The sequence below is a fragment of the Heliangelus exortis genome, chromosome 3 (assembly GCF_036169615.1).
Source record: "Heliangelus exortis chromosome 3, bHelExo1.hap1, whole genome shotgun sequence".
Taxonomy (NCBI): Eukaryota; Metazoa; Chordata; class Aves; order Apodiformes; family Trochilidae; genus Heliangelus; species Heliangelus exortis.
This window is the reverse complement of record NC_092424.1, coordinates 113,603,512-113,622,747: the sequence shown is the minus strand read 5'-3', so window position 1 is coordinate 113,622,747 and position 19,236 is coordinate 113,603,512. Positions and strand designations below refer to the sequence as shown.

The following is a 19,236-nucleotide window of genomic DNA, read 5'->3' as shown; positions in this document are numbered from 1 at the left end:
CCCTCCTCCTGCAACCCCATCTTCCTCTCCCATATCCAAAATTTGGCAGCTGGAAAGCAGGAGAAAACTCCCCAGGTGTGGTGTGACCCCCACGGGGTGACATCCCCAGGTGGGCAATTCTGGCAATTCTGACCCAAAATCCTAGGGAACAGAAGAGGTTTTGCTCCTGGTGAGCCACTCACCCAGCCTCTCATCCCTGCTGGATGTTGGGAAAAGCTTTTTCCTCCTCCCAACTTCCTAAGCTGAGCATTGGATTGCAAGAAAGGTTCTGAAAGGTTGGTGCTCCTCACCCACAGCCCTGGGGACAATTCATTCATTGTGTGGTGGGGTTGTTGCACTACTCAAAAATAAGTATTTTTATTTTTTTACCTGACACCCCATGGCACCTTTGCTGAATTCCACCAGCCCAGTCACCACTCGGGGGAATTAATTTTTACTTTTCCAAATATTTTTTTTTTTTAAAACAAGGCTTCAAGCCGAGCACAGAAGGAAAAATAAAAATAAATGGGTGAGTTTTTACTTTCCTCAGACCTTGTGCCTTTTCCCCCATGACTCAGAGAGACCCAGGCAGGAGCAGGGATTTTTTCCTTATTTTTTTTTTTTTTTCTATGCCCCAAATGGTGTCTGGCAGAGCTGGAGGCAGCTCAGGCTCCCAGGAAAACAACTCAGGAAATGTCAAACCAAGCCATGGAGGTTGGCATCCGTGGTGCCTCCTCTTCTCTCACAGCCCCCAGCACTTCCAGCCCAGCCACCAGGTGGGGATCATCTCCTGGAGAAATGTTTTATATCTATATTTTATTTTATCAGGGTTGTGGGTTGGGGTGAGAGGTGCCACAGGGCTTTTTTTGCCCTACAGACCTAACCAGGAGAAACTTGTCCTTCTGCTCGTGGCTCTTTCCTCCTGTTTTTTTTTTATTTTTAACAGAAACTGATGCAGGGAAAGTAATTTTTTAATGTTTTATTTGGTTGGTTTTCTCCCTTTCTGATTTGGGAATAATTTGGACTTCAAAACAAGAAAAACCTCATTTTTTTGCCAAAACAACATCAGGTTCCACCCTGTCTTGGCACTGGGTATATAATTTTTTTTTTTTTTGGGTCCTTTCCCTATTATTTCCCTTTTCCTGTAATTTTTTAACTCTCTTCCAGCCTGTTGGACTTTTTCTCCTGACCCTTGAGCCTCTCTGGGTCTCAAGAAAACCCCTCCTGGGGTAAAACCCAACCTGGAAATCCAGCTTGGAGAGTTTTCCCTTCTCCACCCAGCTCTCTCCTGGAGCATCTGTATGTATGTATATAGGAACCAATTAATTGGGCACTAATTAATTAAAGGGAGGCTGCTCCCCCCCCCTCTCTGGAGGTGTCACAGGGAGGGGAAGGACTTGGGGACATTTGTCACTGCAGCTGTGCCCCTGTGGGGCCACCACTGCCCCAGCCAAGTGGGGTTGATGCTGGATCAAGTGAATTTTATGTCTCATTGGAGCTTTTCTCAGCTGTCTTCCAAGTATTATTTTTATTGTTTAAAAAAAAAAAGGGAAAAAAATGAAAAAAAAAAAAATAATAAAAAAAAAGGGCGGGGGGGATTAAAAAAAAAAAAAAAAAGGTGAAATTGTTAATTTTTACAGCAGCAATATGAAATATATTTTATAAGAAATAAAAAGAAAAGTTGCCTGGTTAGCTCTGGCTCTGCTTTGTCCTTGGCACAGAGGGGGGGGGGGGGGTTCCCCTGGGGACCCCCTGTGGGTCCCCCAGGATTTTTGGGGGAGTTGGGGCACTTGATGCCCCAATTTGGGGATGCTCTGGAAATTTTTTTTTTTTCTCCTCAGGACAAGCCTTTCTGGCACCACTAGGGAGCACTCTCTGCCCGGCCATGGCACTGCTGCTCCTTCTCCTTTTTGTGGCATTTTTGTCAAAAAAAAAAAAAAAAAAAAAATTAAAAAAAAAAAAATCCAAATTCATCAAGTTTTTAACCTGCAATTCCTACAATTTCTGCAGGGCTCTGACCCATCCTGCTTGGAAACTGGGAGACCTCTGGTCCCACCTCACTGTTGGCAAAACAAACCCCCCCCCCCTTCCCAAATTTCCACCCCCCAAATTATTTTAATTTGGGAAAATTTGGGAAAATTCCCTCTTTGGGAAAAAAAAAAAAAAAACCCAAAAACCAAAAACACACAAAAAAAGCAAAAAAAAAACCCCACAAAAATCAGCAGAAATCACTTTTCTGAGCCCAGTTTCCAAACTGGGACCAAACTGGGGGTGTGGCTGCTGAGCATCCCTCCCCCTTTGGCTGGCACCGTTTCCATGGCAACGCTGAAAATGGCTCTTTGGGGGGGGGGGGGGGGATGCTGCTCTGCTCCCCAAATTTTGGGGGGGGGTCACAGAGAGGTGACACCCACTCCCCACCCAAATTCCCAGTGGGGTGGGTGCTGGAACCTTGGTTATCCTGGAGAAGGGTTATGGGTGGAAATTCCCCTTTTTTTCCTCTCAAACCCTAAAATCCCTTTTTTTTTTTTTTTTCCCCCAAATAACCCCTCCCCCCCCCCCATTGGATTTTGGGTTGTGTGTCAGGCAGGAGAGACCCCTCCCCACAAAAGTGAGAAGAGGGGGGAGGATTCCCAGCACCCCGCTCATGAAATCAAGCAAATTGCCTAAAATCCTCTTTTTTTCCCCCAAAAAATTCCCCAGCTGAGATGGGGGGGGGGACACAAGTGACGGTCGCCAGTCGCAGAAATATTGTAGAAACAGTAAACTAATTTATTAATCCTTTTGCTATGTACAAGTTTAATGGAGAAATCTTTGTATGAAACAATTAAAAAGAACAAGATCTCAGAATTAATTTTTTTTTTGCTTTTTTTTTTTTTTTTTTTTACTTTTTTTTCTGCTTTTTTTTCCATAGGGATAATTATATTAATTTAATTTTATTTTTTTTTGTACAAACAGTGAAAGGGGAAGCAGAGAAAGGGGGTTGGGAGGGGAGGGAGGGAGAGCTGGGCTAAGAAATAATTTTTTTGCTTGGTTTTGGTTTTTTTTTTTTTTTGGTTGATTGATTTATTGTTGGGGTTGCAAATGAGGAGAATTAAACAGCTCTGATTAATCCTCCTTGGGGAAAAATAAAAAAAAAACACCCAGATCCCAACGTGGGGCCACACAACAAAAACCCACCCTGGGGGTGGGCAAATTTTTAAGGAAAATACTGGGAAAAAAGGGGGAAAAAATTAAAAAAAAAAATTAAAAAGGGGGGAATTGGGAAAAAATCTCAATGTTTCAAGTGGTTTCTGATTTTCTGGACAAACCAGGAGGAGCCAGGATGGGACCCTCTGTGGGAAATGGATCCCATGGGAAGGATCCAGGGTGACCAAACCTCAAAACCAAACCAAAAACCACCCCAAATTATGATTTTTTTTTTTTTAATTTCTTTTTTTCTCCCCGTATTTTCTTGAAATTTGGTGATCAATCCCATGGGAAGGCACAGGGGCTGCTTTGCAGCTGGATCCAAGGTGTCCACAGTGGCCAAGCCCCCAAAACCCCCCCAAAACACCAAAAATTATCTATTTTTTTTTTCATTAATCCCTTTTTCCCCCTTATTTTGCTGAAACCTGGCAATCAGTCCCATGGGAAGGCACTGGGAAGGGGTGGAAAGAGCTGGTTTTCCACTGGTCCCAAGGTGTCCACAGTCTCCAACCCCCCAAAAACCTCAAAATCCCCAAAATTCAAATTTTGACTTAAAAATCTGGTTTTTTTTTTTCCCCCCATTATTTTCTCAAAATTAGGCAACCAATCCCATTGGCACTGGGAGTGAGGGACGGGGGGGTTTCTTTGCTCCCTGAATGCAAGGCGGCCAAACCTTCCTAAAAAAAAAAAAACCAAAAAAACAAAAAACCAACAAAAATTCAAATTTTTTTTTTTGGCAAAAATCCATTTTTCCCATTATTTTGCTGAACTTGCAATCAATCCCATGGGAAAGCATTGGGACCGTGTTGGAAGGGCTAAATCCAAGGTGTCCACCACCCATTCCCCCCCTCCCCAAAAAAAAAAAAAAAAAAAAAAATAAATAAAAATTTTTTTTTTTTTTCCAAACTTTCTTCATTTTTCCCTCGTTTTGTCGAAATTTTCCACCCGATCTCCCCCTCTCCCTCCCCACCTTCCCGCGGTATTTCTCTCCCGGTTTCCTCCGGCCGGAATTCCTGGTGTCCTGGTTTAAATCGGGCTTTAGGGAAGTGAAGAGCAAAGGGATTTTCTGAAGCGCTTTGGGATCCGTCAGAGAGAGAGGATGGAGGCAGGAGCGGGGTTAATTTTGCCTGTGCCTGGCGAAAGGTGCCGGGATGCGGTGCCGGAACGCTATAAAAAAAATAAAAATAAAAAATAAAAAAAAGAAAAGGAAAAAAGAGAGAGGAAAGAAAAAAAAATAATATAAAAAAAAAAGAAAAGGAGGAAAAAAAACCAAAAAAAAACAACAAAAGCGGCTGAGCCGAGAGAGGGCGGAGTGAGAAACTCTGCCCCGGGGGGGTTTGGGGAGGGGCATCCCCTAAGTTAGGGGAGACAAAAAATACCAAAAAATCGGAAAAAAAATAAAAAAGGGAAGGGAAAAAAAAATAAAAATTGGAGGGGAGGATCAGGGGGCTCGGCAGCTGCAGGGAGGGGGCTCCGAGCATCCCGGGGTGGGGATGAGGGGGTTGAGGTGGGGGTGTGGGGCTGGAGGGTCTGGGGAGGAATTCCTGAATTTCTGAAAGGAAAAAAAATCTGGTTTGCTTGGATTTCTGGCAAATGATTCGAATTGTTTCAATATAATTTTTTTTTTTATTGCACTGTTTTTAAAAAAAATTTTGAAAATTGACTTGAATTGTTTAGATTGGTCACGCTCTAAAATGGACTTAAATTTTTATTTTAGATTTTTTTACGCTTTGAAATTTACACACATTTTTCATTGACATTTTTTTCAGACCTTAAAATTGACTTACATTTTAAGTTAGACTTTTTTTCATGCTTTAAAATTGACTTAGGTTTTCATTCTAGATTTTTTTACTCCTTAAAATTCACAGACATTTCCATTTACATTTTTTCACGCTTCAAAATTGACGTAAATTTTTCACTTAAGTTCTTTTCTTTACGCTTTAGAGCATTTAAAATTTTTAATTTAGGCGTTTTTAAACTTTCAAAAATACATTTGAAATATCGATTTAGGAAACTCCCAGACTGAAAAATTTCTCACCGTTTTTCACGTGGAGACTTTCAGGTTTTAAAGTCCATTTCAATTTCCCCTTTACACTTTTTCCTTGATTGTTTTTCGAGCTGGGCCTTTGCTCATTGAATCCAAACCCTACATTTTTCACCTAGAAACTTTCACATGGGAAAAATTTCATTTTTTAAATTTTTAATTTTTTTTTTCCCCCTGCTTTTTTTTTTTTTTTTTTTGGCTGGGGAAGTGAGGAGCTCAAACCATCCCCTCAACCTCCCTTGACACCGAGGCCAACCCCTTTTCCCCATCCTCCCTTTGGGGATGCCAACAGCTTTAGGATTTTCCCCTCCGGATGCCGACGCGCCGGCTCTCGCCGTCCCTCCCCGCTCTCCATTTTGAAGACGTTTTTCCAATTCTCATCATTTATTTTTTCATAATTTTTTTTTTTTAATTTTTAAATTTTTTTTTTTTTTTTTTTTTTTTTTTTGTGTGTGTGTGTGTGTGTGTGTCTGCTGCCCCCTTTGCAATCCTGCCCCTATGGACATGCAGTGTAGAGGGGTAAGAGGGTTGACTTTTTGGCGGGCTCTCCGTTAGATCTCGTTGTGTTCGCCGATGCCGCCGCCAAGCTCGTACTCACTGGAACGGGGCGACATGCCCAGGTACTGCTTCAGGAACTCGCTAAACCTCTTCTGGTTGTTCCACTTCCTCGCCGACTTCCGGACCCCGATGAAGCCCCCGTATCTCTTCTGCACCCCCCGGGCCGTCGCCCCGGGCCTAGACCCGCGCGGCCCCCGGAAGAAACCGCCGAGGCGTCGGGAAATGTCCTCGGGTGGTCGAGGGAAGGAGCCCGGGGCCGTTTCCGACTCTTCTTCTTCTTCTTCTTCTTCTTCCTCCCTTTCTCGACGTCGCTGGAGCTCGGGCAGCTGCTGAGGGTTCAGCGGCGGCACCGCCACCCCGGGCCAGGGGTCACCGACACCACGGAGGTCCCAGGGCCTGGGGACGGCCCGGCCGGCGGCGGCGGCAGCGGCACAAAGCTCCCAGGTGGCCCTTGGGACGGCTTCGCCTTCACATTCCAGGATGCAGATCTGCAGGGGAGACAGGGGGATGGGTGGGGGGTGGGGTTGGGTGGCCATGGGGTGGTGGGACACTGGGTGGTGGATCCCCCCCCTACACCCGTCCCCCATCCCAGTGTTGTGTGGTGTGTCCCAAACGCCATGAGGGGAACCCAAGTGTCCTCTTGGACTTGGGACGAGGGCTTGGAGGGGTGGGATGAGGGGGGAGGGTTTCCAAAAAGGGAGATGGAGAGGAGATCCTGGGGAGGGAGGGAGGGAGAAATTCTTTGGTGATCCTGGTGGTCCAGAGCAGAGCCACTCAAATGCTCAGAGGGCTGAGCACCTCCCTGGGAAGCCAGGCTGAGGGCTTGGGGTTGTTCAGCCTGGAGAAGAGGAGGCTCCCAGGTGAGCTCAGAGCAACCTCCCAATATCTGAAGGGGCTCCAAGAAAGCTGGGGGAGGGCTTTGGACACGGGGGGGTAGGGAGAGGAGAAGGGAAATGGGTTAAAACTGGAAGAGGGGAGATTGAGGTTGGACATGAGGAAGAAATTCTTGAATTTGAGGGTGGGGAGAGTCTGGAACAGGTTGCCCAAGGAAGCTGTGGCTGCCCCATCCCTGGCAGTGTCTCAGCCCAGGTTGGATGGGGCTTGGAGCCCCCTGGGCTGGGGGAGGGGTCCCTGACCATGCAGGGGGTTGGAACTGGATGAGCTTTGAGGTTCCATCCAACCCAACCCATTCTCTGGTCCTATGGTTCTGTGGGATGCCATGTGGGGTGTCCCCAGTGCCCTCCCTCCCCCTCCTGCCTGGCCAGTGATGCACTGGGCTGGAAGACACCTGTGGGAAGGTGCCAGCAGCTCATCAGCCCTTCCCTGGCTTCATGCAGTGAGGTGTCCCCTCCCCAGAGCCTTTCCTGGGGCTCCCAGAGGTGGTGGGGGAGATGCTGGGGAGGCAGGGAACCTGCTCAGCACCCCTCTTGCAACCACATTTCCCCACTCATGTCCATGACTCCTACCCCACCCCCCCCACTCCCTGCCCTGCAGAGCTGGGCATGAGCCCCCAAGTCACCAAGTTGTGGGACAGCAGAGGTGGGAATGGCTCTGGTGTGTGCCCGTGGCCTGAGGTTGCTCCTCTCCAGGAACAGGATTTCACTCTTCTTGAGCTTCATGAGGTCCCTACCAGCCCACTTCTCCATGGGTGGCCTCATGAACCCCGTGGGCTACCCCACATCCCAGCTCTGCATCATCTGCTCCTTGTTCCTTCCATCATCCTGCTCATTAATGAAGATCTCCAGGTCCTCCAGGTTCCAGGCCACCTCATGTGCCCCTTTAGTTACCCTGTGCTTCAGCATCGTGAGGATGAGGATGGGGGACAATGTCAGCACCAGATGAAGGTCAAGCCAAGCTGGTGGCCTCTCTGCAGGAAGCTGCCAGGTTGCTCCAGCACGAGTTCCCCTTCCATAATTCCATGCTGGCTGCTCCCAGGGACCTTCTCATCCTCCAAACTTCTGGAAATCCCTTGCAGCAGGATGTGCTCCATCACCTTCCCCAGCACTGGGGTGAGGACACCCAGCCCATAGCTTTCCAGATTCATTGCATCCCAGACTGGTTTGGGTTGGAAGGGACCTTAAAAATCCTCCAGTTCCAACTCCCCTGCCATGGACAGGGACCCCTCCCACAGCCCAGGGTGCTTCAAGCCTTCCTCCAAGTGACATCTGCCTCCTCCTGGCCCCCAGGAACCCACCCCAGTTGCCACATCCACTCAAAGGCCACCAAAAGCAACCTCAGCAAGAGGTGCCATCAGGCTTCCTCAGCACCCATGGGTGCATCCCACCCCATTGGTGTCTCATCCCTTCCCTGGAGGTCCCATCCACCCAGCCCTGGCACTGCTGTGGCCTCAAAGACCAAGTGGGTCGGTCCCACCAAAACCAGCACCATCCAGGAGGATATTGTAGGAGAACCAAACTCAATAAATCTTCAAAGAGAGCAGGGCTGGAGGGTCCAGAAGAGAAGGTTCATCTCTCCTCACCTTGGAGTGCCCTCCATCCCAGTGTGAGCTCCCTGGTGGGCTCCTCTGGCTGCTGAACCCCAGCTGGGGGACCCCATGTTGAAGGGCATTGGTGTGGCTCATCACTACCCCATCCACAAGACCCAAACCCTTCTGAAGGCCTTCACAGAATCTTTCAGGTTGGAAAAGACCTTTGGGATCATCGAGTCCAACCATCATCCCTCCTCTACAAAGTTTTCCCCTAAACCACTTCACTTCTCCAGGTGAGAAGTCCCAAGGTGGCACCTCAGGGCTGCAGCTCCAGTGCGTGGCTCTGCAGCTCTTGGCTGTCTCCATCCCCCAGGGGCAGCCAAGGTTCTTCAGAGAAAAAGACAAAAGAAAAAGAGTTGTCCCAAAGTGATGAGGGAAACCTTGTGGAGACATCCCGTGCTGAGCCAAGCTGTTCTTCTGGGATCAGCTGCTGTGTCCTGGTGGGAGATCCAGGCTGGAGATGGAAGGGGGTGGATTGCATGGAGGTTACAGCTCTGAGGAGCTTCAAGAGGAGTTGTCCCAGGTGTCAGGTTGAAGATCATCAGTGCTCCTGTCACCCAGGCACAAACAACACCATGAACATCCCAGGGTCCTCAGCCACCCTGCTGTGGTCTTAATTCACATGGAAATGGCTCCTGGTGGGAATGTCCTCAGCCAGTGCTCCTCCACACCCAGTGCAGAAACTCCCTGGGGAGGCTCCTCCTGGATCTTCAGTTGGCATTGGTGCTCCTGTTGGGGTGCATCCCATCCCTGGGTGACTCTGAGGACCAGGCCATGGGGGATTTATCCACATCTTGGAGATCAGCTCCATCAGCTGCTCCCTGCCTGTGCTGCTGGTCCAGGTATGCTCAGAACTTCAGGGGGATCTCCTCCTCCTGCCTCTGAAGGACAGATCTGAGGGGACTTCCTTGGCTGGGGCTTTGGAAACAGTGGGAGGTTGGAACAAATCTTCCAGCTGAAACTGAGCTTCCAAAGACCCCAGGGTTCCTCTGCTCCTGCTTCAAACCTCTCTTGCTTTGGAGATCCAGCCTTGCATGGGACCCTCAGGCCACCAACCATCCCATCCCATCCCATCCCATCCCATCCCATCCCATCCCATCCCATCCCATCCCATCTCCACCTTGCTGGCCAGGGAAGAGAGAGCAAAACAGAGCTCCAGGAGCAGGCTGGGGTGGGTGGGAAGGGAGGAGATCCCTGTGGATGTGCTGGTGCCTTCAGAATGCAGAGGAGCATCTGGAGCCCAAACTGGGCTGGTGGCACCCAAAAACTTGGTGGCAGTCACCAAGGAGTCACCAGGAGGTGTCAGAGCCCTGGGGTGGCCTCAGCATCTCCACAGAGCCCTGGAATTCTTGGTTCTTCCTGGGTTTGGGGAGGTTGTTTCTCAGCCCTGGGACCTTCCAGAGCTGCCAGAACTTTTGGGTGAACATCTCAACCCCCCCCCTGATTTGTCATCATTAATTAATTGTGAGGGAGGTGATGGGGAATCCCTCAGGAGGGGTGGGGGAATGGGAAGGAAAGAAACCCTGCTGCCCACAGCTCAATGGAAAGGAGAAGAAAGGATTAGGGGCTGGGAAAATCCCAAAATGCTCTTTAATGCTTCTTCCCAACCACTTTTGGAGGCAAATCAAGAGGGTGAAGGGGGCTGTGGGGTGTCCACTCCCCCCCAAAATAAGATTATGGTCCATCATCTGCAGAACTGGTCCCATCCTGCCTGGGCTCTGGGGGGGGTGCTGGGGGCTCCTTGGAGGATGGGCTGAGGGTGCAGGGGGGATCTGAGGTCTGGGAGGGTGGTGGAGACCCCTCCTTGGGCCATCACAGACTTTTCCCCAGACCTCCCAGGAGCTGATCTGGGAGCTGCAGCCTCTCCCAGGACCATCTTGTCCCTGAGGAGTGGCCCGAGGAGGAGGAGGAGGAGGAGGACAGAGCAGCCCTGGCCATATCATAGAATGCTTTGGGTTGGACCTTAAAAATCCTCCAGTTCCAACTCCCCTGACATGGACAGGGACCCCTCCCACAGCCCAGGGTGCTCCATTCCTTCCTCCAAGTGACATCTGCCTCCTCCTGGCCCCCAGGAACCCACCCCAATTGCCACATCCACTCAAAGGCCACCAAAAGCAACCTCAGCAAGAGGTGCCATCAGGCTTCCTCAGCACCCATGGGTGCATCCCACCCCATTGGTGTCCCTGCCACGGGCAGGGCAGGTTGCTCAAAGCCCTGAGTCTGGTGGGAGATGTCCCTGCCCGAGCAGAGGAGGGGGGGTGGGTGTGGATCTAGATGATTTTTGAGGTCCCTTCCCTCCCAAACCAGTCTAGGCAGTGATGCACTGGGCTGGAAGCACTGGGGGAGCTTTGAGGTTCCATCCAACCCAACCCATTCTCTGGTCCTATGGTTCTGTGGGATGCCATGTGGGGTGTCCCCAGTGCCCTCCCTCCCCCTCCTGCCTGGCCAGTGATGCACTGGGCTGGAAGACACCTGTGGGAAGGTGCCAGCAGCTCATCAGCCCTTCCCTGGCTTCATGCAGTGAGGTGTTCCCCTCCCCAGAGCCTTTCCTGGGGCTCCCAGAGGTGGTGGAGGAGATGTTGGGGAGGCAGGGAACCTGCTCAGCATCCCTCTTTCAACCACATTTCCCCACTCATGTCCATGCTCCCAAGGGAAAGGGGTTAAAACTGGAAGAGGGGAGATTGAGGTTGGACATGAGGAAGAAATTCTTGAATTTGAGGGTGCTGAGCCCCTGGTTGCCCAGGTTGCCCAAGGAAGCTGTGGCTGCCCCATCCCTGGCAGTGTCTCAGCCCAGGTTGGATGGGGCTTGGAGCCCCCTGGGCTGGGGGGAGCGGTCCCTGACCATGCAGGGGGTTGGAACTGGATGAGCTTTGAGGTCCCATCCAACCCAACCCATTCTCTGGTCCTATGGTTCTGTGGGATGCCATGTGGGGTGTCCCCAGTGCCCTCCCTCCCCCTCCTGCCTGGCCAGTGATGCACTGGGCTGGAAGACACCTGTGGGAAGGTGCCAGCAGCTCATCAGCCCTTCCCTGGCTTCATGCAGTGAGGTGCCCCCTCCCCAGAGCCTTTCCTGGGGCTCCCAGAGGTGGTGGGGGAGATGCTGGGGAGCATCTTCCAGGATTCGATGCCAGCGATGAGAGGTGGCACCTGCACCTCAACCATCAAAAAAAAAACCCCAAAAAAACCGACAAAACTACCAAGGCAGATGAACACCCACCCCCGGGGAGTGCCCAGCACCCATCCACCAGGAGCACAACCCAAAGGAGCCGTAGCCAAGAGAGGGACTCACGAGGACATCGAAGGTGTCACGGTAGAGGTGGCGGTCACAGTGCAGGCAGTCGCCCCGGCAGTCCCCCCGGGCCCGGGCAAAGAGGCAGAGCAGCAGCAGGTCCCAGAGCACGGCCCTCATGGTGGCCCTGGAGGAGAGCAAAAACCACCACTCAAACCAAGAGGACACCAAAAAACCCCTGTCCCCAAACCTCCCCCCTTCTCCCACCTCCCCTCGTTCCCTTCTGCCAAAAATTCCCCGTGGGGCGAAGGAGCCTGGAAGAGGTCCCAGGATGAATGATTGTTGGGTTTGTTGGGGTTTTTTTTTTTTTTTCTTTTTTTCTTTTTTTTCAGGCTATCCGATGGCACCGGGTTTATTTTTGGCTGTGGTTTGGAGCAGGTGGCAGTGGTGGGGCAGCACGTCCCCAGCTGTCCCCAGCTGAACAGGACACTCCTCATCCCCAGCCAGGATCACGGAACGGGCACAGGGGCTGGGAGGGACCTCTGGGGATCACTGAGTCCAAAACCTTCTGAGCCCCCAGAGCTCCATCCATGTGGGTGATGGAGACTCCACGACCTCCCTGGGCAATCTGTCCCAGTGTTGTGTCACCCTCAGAGTGAAGAAATTCTCACATTTAATTTAAATCTCCCACTTTTGTGTCCATGACCTCTTGTCCTGTCACTGGACACCACAGAGAAGATCCCAGACCCATCCTCCTGACACCCCCCCTTGAGATATTTATAACCACTGATGAGACCCCCCCTCCATCTCCTCCAGGCTGAACATTCCCAGCTCCCTCAGCCTTTTCCTCAGCTTCTGTCCCATCTCCATCCCCGTGGCCCTGTGCTCAACTCTTCCCAGTTATTCCTTGAACTGGGAAGCCCAGAAGTGGACCCAGTACTCCAGGTGAGGCCTCACCAGAGAAGAGGGGGGAGGAGAACCCCCCCTTGACCTGTTGGCCAAACTCTTCTTAATGCACCCCAGGATGGCAATGAGCTTCTTGGATGCCAGGGCACGTTGGGCAGGATGTCCTGCTCTGCTTTCCCCTCCCTGCTGGATTTTTTTGGGGTCCTCCCAGGCAGATAAGGTCAAGGGGGTGTAGGACTGATGGTTGGACTCCACGATCTTGGTCCTTTCCAACCATGATGGTTCTGTGATATTAGAATCATAGAATATGCTGAGCTGGAAGGGATCCATCAGGATCATGGAGTCCAACTCCTCTCCCTGTTTAGGGCACCCCCAGGATCACCCCATGTGCCTGAGAGCATCATCCAAATGCTTCTTGAACTCAGGGTTGGTGCTGTCACCACTTCCCTGGGGAGCTGTTCCACTGCTCAGCTGCCCTCTGGGTGAAAAACCTTTTCTGGTATCTGACCTAAACCTCCCCTGATTCAGCTTCACCCCAATCCTGAGTCCTGTCCTTTATTTATTGCTCCAGGTGGGATGAAGAGGGGAGGGGGGAGATGCAGCCACACAAAAGGGGCAGTGGGAAGGATGGGATCTGATGGGATGTGAGGAGTAAAGAAACCAGAACCAGTCCCATCCCTTCCCTTTGTGAGGACCCCTCCATCTCTGGAGGCTCCAAGGAGCTGAGCCCCAAAGCTGAGGAGCAGCAATTCCTAAAGAATTCCCCCCAATTTCCCAACCTTGAGCCTTGACCCCCCCAGCAGTGAGGATAAAGTGACCAAACCCCTGCTTTTCCCTCCCTATTCCTGAGGATTTTAACCCATTGCATCCCCACAGGAATTTTGGTCCTCCTGGCCACCCCCAACCCTCATCCTGCTGGGAAGAAGGATCTGACATCCCCATGGATCCCAGGAGCAGGTCCCAGCACCCCGTGGCTTAGGAGCAGGAGGATGAGGTGGAGAGGAAGAGGATGGGGACTTGGAGCCCTTGGTGGCACCGAGGTCCTTCCAGCAGCACCACAGTGGGACACTCAGAGGTGACAAAGACTGATGGTGGCTTTGAGACCCAAGTGTTGCTCCAGCCTGGGGTTTTTTTTTTTGTTTTTTTTTTTTTTGGGGGGGGGGGGGGTTGAGCATCTGGGGTTTTTTGGGGTTTTTTTTTTGGGGAGGGGGGAGGTTTTGAGCATCTGGGTTTTTTGGTTTTTTTTTTGGGGGGTGGGGAGGGGGATGTTTGAGCATCTGGCCAAGGAGTGCCCCATTTATTCCCCACCCCATTTATTCCCCACCCCATTTATTCCCCACCCCATTTATTCCCCATCCCCCCTGCTCGGGATACAGGCAGAGCATCCCCCAGGGTCCCCAAGCAGTGTCACTGTCACCTTCCTTCCCAGTTGTCACTGGCTGGAGGGGAAGCTGATAAGGAGCAGGAATTAAAGCTTCATCTTTGTTGAGTCTCATTAAACCTGAATGAGTCAGAGGTTTGGCAGAAACCTCCCAGGAGGGGACAAATCCCCCCCTCCCCCCCCCCCTTGAAAAATCACTCAGCCCCAAAACGAGGTGGGGAGAGGGCTCCAGCCACCCCCAACCCTTGTCCCCGTGTCCCCAAGGGACACCAAGTCCTGGCAAGAGGAGGTCACAGCTGATTAAACTCAGTTTTTTTTTTTTTTTCCTTGCTGCATCAAAGATGCCTTTGGGTGGGATGGGGGAAGGAAACCACCCCCCCTTTGCACATTGCTGCCCCCCCCAAAATTAAATCAGCCCTTTAGAAGGGAAGGATGGGGCATTTTTAGGGTTTTCCTTACTTCTGCCCTGGGGTGATGGTGACAAATTGGGGAGGGGGGGGGGGGGGTCACAGCACAAAGCCCCTTCCTGAGTTTCACAGCCACAGCCCCACAAGAATAAAAGGCATGGATTTTTTTTTTCCCTTTTATACACATTTTTCCTTTTTTTTTCTCCTTTTCTCCCCTTTTTCCTCATTTCCCCCCTATATTCCCCCAATCCTCCCCCATTTTCCTCCAGTTTTTCCCTATTTCCTCCCAAACTTCCCCCATCTCCTTTCCCCCCCCATTTTCCCATTTCTCCCCATTTTTACAAGATTTTCCCCATTTCCCCCTCATTCTCCCCAGTTTTTTCCCCTTTTAATTTTTTCCCTCATCCCTCTTTTTTTTTTGTTGGTTTTTTTTTTGTTTTTTCCCATTGTTTCCCTGTAGGAAACCCCATCCTGGGCCCCACTCCCCCTTCCAGCCACCCCTCTGCCTCCCCCCCCACCCCCCAAGAGATGCCACCACCCCTCAGTGTCACCCCCCAGCCACCACCTGGGCCACCAACCCTAAAATCCAAACCCAGGGAGGTGACAGGGACACAGCCACCCCATCCCAAACACCTTTGGGAACCCCTCTGCTGTTCCAGATTCCCTCTGGAGTTCTCATCCCTGTTAATAACCCTCATTAATTATTTTTTTTTGGGGGGAAAAAAAAAAAAAAAAAAAGATTTTGATGAAGAAAAAAAAAATAAATTGCTGTTGAGGTAACAGCAGGGTCTGGGTTAACCCTCAGCACAAATAATTTTTATTTATTGCTCCAGGTGGGATGAAGAGGGGAGGGGGGAAGATGCAGCCCCATAAAAGGGGCAGTGGGAAGGATGGGATCTGCTGGGCTGTGAGGAACCCGAGGAGAAGAGGTGGAAAGGGAAGCAGGTGCTCCCTGAAATGGGATTTTTTTCGCTTGATTTGATGCAGTTTGGGCCGGGGGAGCCTCCGGGCATCACTCCCTGCCCTTCCCCAGGGGATGCTCCATCCCTTTTTCCCATGGGAAAGGCCAAAAGCCAGGATTATCCCAACCCAAAGCCCCTCTCCATGATCAGGATGAGTCCCCACCACCACCTGAGGAGCACATTTAGGAGCTCCTGGATTCCCCCCAATATTCACCCCTCAAATCAACCCCAATTTATTAAATTTTTTTTTTTAATTCCTCCCCCCCAAAAAAAACCCCAAGACCTGATCCCAAGGGGCTAAAAAGATCCAGGCAGGATCCAACCCCTTCCTTGGCTGAGCCACCATTGAAGGAGTCAAAGCATTTTCAAGAGACTGGATTTATTTTCCTAGGTGGGATTTCATAAATAATAATAATAATTAAAAAAGGGTTTATGAGGATTTTAGGGAGGGATCTGGGGGGAAATTTTAGGCAGAACAAGAGGGATGTGGAGGGGGGGGAGGTGGCTACAGATGCCCAGCACTTGGCAGAAAAAAGAAGCGTTTCCTTTTGTTGAGCCCCCTCCATCAGGTAATTGGCCATAATTGCCCCAAATTAGGCGCCGCGGCACGACTGTAAACACAGATGTGGGCTGGAGAGACCATAAAAAAGGAAAAAAAAACCCAAAAAAAAGCTCTTTAGAGGTAAAAAGGAAAAATCTCGGGAAGGACGTTGTCTCCCCATATCCTCTCCCCGGCTCCGCTGCTCCTTCCTGCTTTGGGGTGGATGGAAAAAACCAAAATAAAGCAAAAAGGAAAATAATAAAAAAAAAAAAACGCAAAAAAAAAAAAAACCCAAACCAGACAAAAGAAACAAAAAAAAAAAAAGAAAAGAAGAAAAAAATAAAAGAAGGGAAAAAAGACAAGAAAAAAAGAAAAAAAGAAGGGAAAAAAGAGAAGAAAAAAAAGAAAAGAAGAAGGGAAAAGAAGAAGGGAAAAGAAGAAGGGAAAAGAAGAAGGGAAAAGAAGAAGGGAAAAGAAGAAGGGAAAAGAAGAAGGGAAAAGAAGAAGGGAAAAGAAGAAGGGAAAAGAAGAAGGGAAAAGAAGAAGGGAAAAGAAGAAGGGAAAAGAAGAAGGGAAAAGAAGAAGGGAAAAGAAGAAGGGAAAAGAAGAAGGGAAAAGAAGAAGGGAAAAGAAGAAGGGAAAAGAAGAAGGGAAAAGAAAAAAAGAGAAGAAAAAAAGAGAAGAAAAAAAGAGAAGAAAAAAAGAGAAGAAAAAAAGAGAAGAAAAAAAAGAAAAAGAAAGAAAAAAAGGAAAGAAAATAAAAGAAAAAAAAGAAAAAACCAGAAGAAAAAAAACCAGAAGAAAAAAACCAGAAGAAAAAAAAACCAGAAGAAAAAAAAACCAGAAGAAAAAAAAAACAGAAGAAAAAAAAACCAGAAGAAAAAAAACCAGAAGAAAAAAAAAAAACAGAAGAAAAAGAAAAAACAGAAGAAGAAAAAACAGAAGAAGAAAAAACAGAAGAAGAAAAAACAGAAGAAGAAAAAAAACAGAAGAAAAAAAAAAAACCGAAGGAGGAAAAAAAAAAAAAAAAAAAAAAGAAGAAGAAAAAAAGAAACCCACCCCATTTTCCTCCCTTTTTGTGCTTTTCGGGGGATGCTGCCAAGCAGGGCACCTCCTGGACATCCCGCAGCGGCCGTGGCTTAGAAGAACGAAACAAAAAGCAAAAAAAAAAAAAGGCAGAAAAACCATCTGGGGAAAAAGTGGTGGTGGGGAGGCTTAAAAAAAATAGAAAACCCCCTTTAATAAAAAAATAAAATAAAATATCCCGGCAGCTTCTCCCAGCTCCGGGCCGGGCCGGCTCGGTTCGGGTCCCTCCGGTGGATTTTCGGGTCTGCTCTTGAAGCCGAAACTTTTTTCTTTTTTTTTTTTTTAAGGCTGGAGGGGTTGAATTCCTCCCTTTTCCTTCCAAAGGGGGAATTTGGGATTTAGCAGGGAACGGGAGCATCACCCAGGGGCAACCCAGGGACCATCCCGGGCTCCGCATCCCTTTTTTTTTTTTTTTCCCGAGGTTGCTGGAAAAGCTTTGGAAAATCCCTTACCTGCGGGTGTGCTCGCGGTTCCTCCGCTCCTCTCCGCGCCTCCTCCAGCTCCCGCCTGCTCCGCGGGTATTTATGGCCGGTGCCCACCCGCGGCCCCACACCCACCCCCCGCACACGTGCGTGGCTGAGCCCACCCCCGGGGCTGTGCGGGATGTGGCACCCGCACCCCCTTTTCCCAGCCCCGGGGGGGATTCCTGATCCCTTTATCCCCCCCTTTTTATCCCCCCCAATTCATCCATCCCAAAGCTTGGGGCTCCGGGGGGGGGGGGGGGGCACCCCAAAAAAAAAATGGGAAAAAAAGGGGAGGATCTTGTGCTCAGTTAAAGGGGGAGGGATGGAACCCCCCCCCCTCCCCCCACTTTTGCTCCGGGGGGGTCACAGCACAAAGCCCCAAAGCCCCTTCCTGGGGGACCCACGGGAATCAAAGGGATGGTTTGGGTTTTTTTTTTTTTTTTTCCCTTTATACCCATTTTTCTGATTTCTCCACCTTTCCCCCCCCCCCCCTTTTTTCTGCCGTTTATCCCCCCCTTTTTAAATAATTTTTCTTTATTTACCGCCATTCCCCCGCTTCTCCCCCCCCTCCTCCCCCCCTTTTGCCCCTTCCCTCCCCTTTCCCCCCCACTCTCCCCATTTTTCCCCATTTTCCCCAATTTTACCATTTTTTCCCTTTTCCCTCATTTCTCCCCCCTTTTTCTTTCTCATTTCCCACCCCTATTTCCTTATTCCCCCCCATTTTCCTAATTTTTCCCCCACCCTTTTTTTCTTTTTTTCTTTTCTCTTTTTCCTTTTTTCTTTTTTTTTCCTTTTTTCTTTTTTTTCCTTTTTTCTTTCTTCTTCTTTCTTCTTTTTTCTTTCTTTTTTCTTCTCTCTTCTTTCCTTTTTCTTCTTTATTCTTCTTTCTTTTTTTTCTATTTTCTTTTTTTTTCTCTTTTCTCTTTTCTTTTTTCTTTTTTCTCTTTTCTTTTTTTCTTTTTCCTCTTTTCTTTTTCCTCTTTTTTCTTTTTTCTTTTTCCTCTTTTTTCTTTTTTTCCTCTTTTTTCTTTTTTCTTTTTTCTTTTTTCTTTTTTCTTTTTCCTTCTTTTTTTTCTTTTTTTTCTTCCTTTTTTCTTTTTCCCTTTTTCTTTATTTCTTTTTTCCTTTTTCTTTTTTCCTTTTTCTTTTTTCCTTTTTCTTTTTTCATATTTTTATTTTCATTTTTTTATTTTCATATTTTTATTACTAATGATTTTTAAATCTTTTTAATGATTTTCATTTTATTTTTAAATTTTTTTTTTTTTCCCTTTCATTTTTATTCCCCCCCTCTAGAAAACCCCACCCTGAGCCCCATTCCCTCTGTGCCCCATTCCCCACCCCCTCTTCCTTCCCCCCCAGAAGTGCCACCCCCACCCCACAGGCTTTGTCACCCCCGTTGTCACCCCAGGGCCACCCCCAGCCCCTGGATGAGCACCCAAACCACCCCCACACCCCCAGAGGGTCCTTTTCCCCCTTCCTGAAGCCCAGGGGGATCCCTGACCCCATCACCAACCCTTTGCAGGTGGGAATAATTAATTTGGGATTTGATGGATGATCGAGGGGTGGGGAGGAAGGGGATGGGGGGGGGAGGGGGGGGCTAAAAAAAATCCCAATTTTCTTTTTTAGGGCCCAGGCAACCACGTGCCTGGTGGAGAAGACACTTGGGATGGGTTCCAGGAACAGACACGAGAGGATTTGGGGTTTTTTTTTTCATTAAAAAAAAAAAAATCACAACAAATCACTCCCCACCTTCTTTAATTTCACCATCAACCTTTTTTTTTTTTTTAATTTTTTTTTTTTGGTTTTTCCCTAATTCTGGAGACCTGGAGAGGTAAAACCCAACCCCAACCACCAGCACTGTGGAGCCAGGACCCCCCTGGAGCATCCCTGTCCTCTCCTCCTCAGGGATTAAATCATCAAATCCTCCCCAGTGCCCTGATCCTATCTTGGTAATTTCTTGGAATGAATCCCTGGGAAGGGCTGGAGAAGGGAAGGAAACATCTCC

At 49.2% G+C, this 19,236-nt stretch overlaps 1 protein-coding gene across 3 annotated transcripts; it reads right to left on the bottom strand.

Annotated features, from left to right (window-relative positions):
* Nucleotides 1-4,160: 4,160 nt before the first annotated feature.
* PNOC (prepronociceptin) lies at nucleotides 4,161-17,281 on the bottom strand. 3 transcript variants are annotated; one of them, XM_071742518.1, is made up of 4 exons: nucleotides 17,220-17,281; nucleotides 11,545-11,671; nucleotides 5,808-6,255; nucleotides 4,161-4,332 (listed from the first exon to the last, which is right to left on the bottom strand). In XM_071742518.1, the coding sequence occupies exons 2-4, from the start codon at nucleotides 11,662-11,664 to the stop codon at nucleotides 4,283-4,285; spliced, it is 618 nt and encodes a 205-aa protein (XP_071598619.1). In that variant the 5' UTR covers nucleotides 11,665-11,671; nucleotides 17,220-17,281; the 3' UTR covers nucleotides 4,161-4,282. The 3 variants fall into 3 exon arrangements, with proteins under 3 accessions (XP_071598619.1, XP_071598620.1, XP_071598621.1); XM_071742519.1 differs by lacking the exon at nucleotides 17,220-17,281 and adding an exon at nucleotides 11,752-11,900; XM_071742520.1 differs by lacking the exon at nucleotides 4,161-4,332 and having other exon boundaries at nucleotides 5,665-6,255.
* Between the last annotated feature and the right edge of the window lie 1,955 nt (nucleotides 17,282-19,236).

What these genes read in the sequence shown, in the direction of transcription:
- PNOC (XM_071742518.1), bottom strand. Translation starts at nt 11,664, where the DNA reads ATGAGGGCCGTGCTCTGGGACCTGCTGCTGCTCTGCCTCTTTGCCCGG. An exon ending in GTGACACCTTCGATGTCCTC is followed by an intron (nt 6,256 to 11,544) that starts GTGAGTCCCTCT and finishes TCTCCCCTGCAG; the next exon opens with ATCTGCATCCTGGAATGTGA. An exon ending in GGGCATGTCGCCCCGTTCCA is followed by an intron (nt 4,333 to 5,807) that starts GTGAGTACGAGC and finishes TTTTTTTTATAG; the next exon opens with CGTTCCGGCACCGCATCCCG.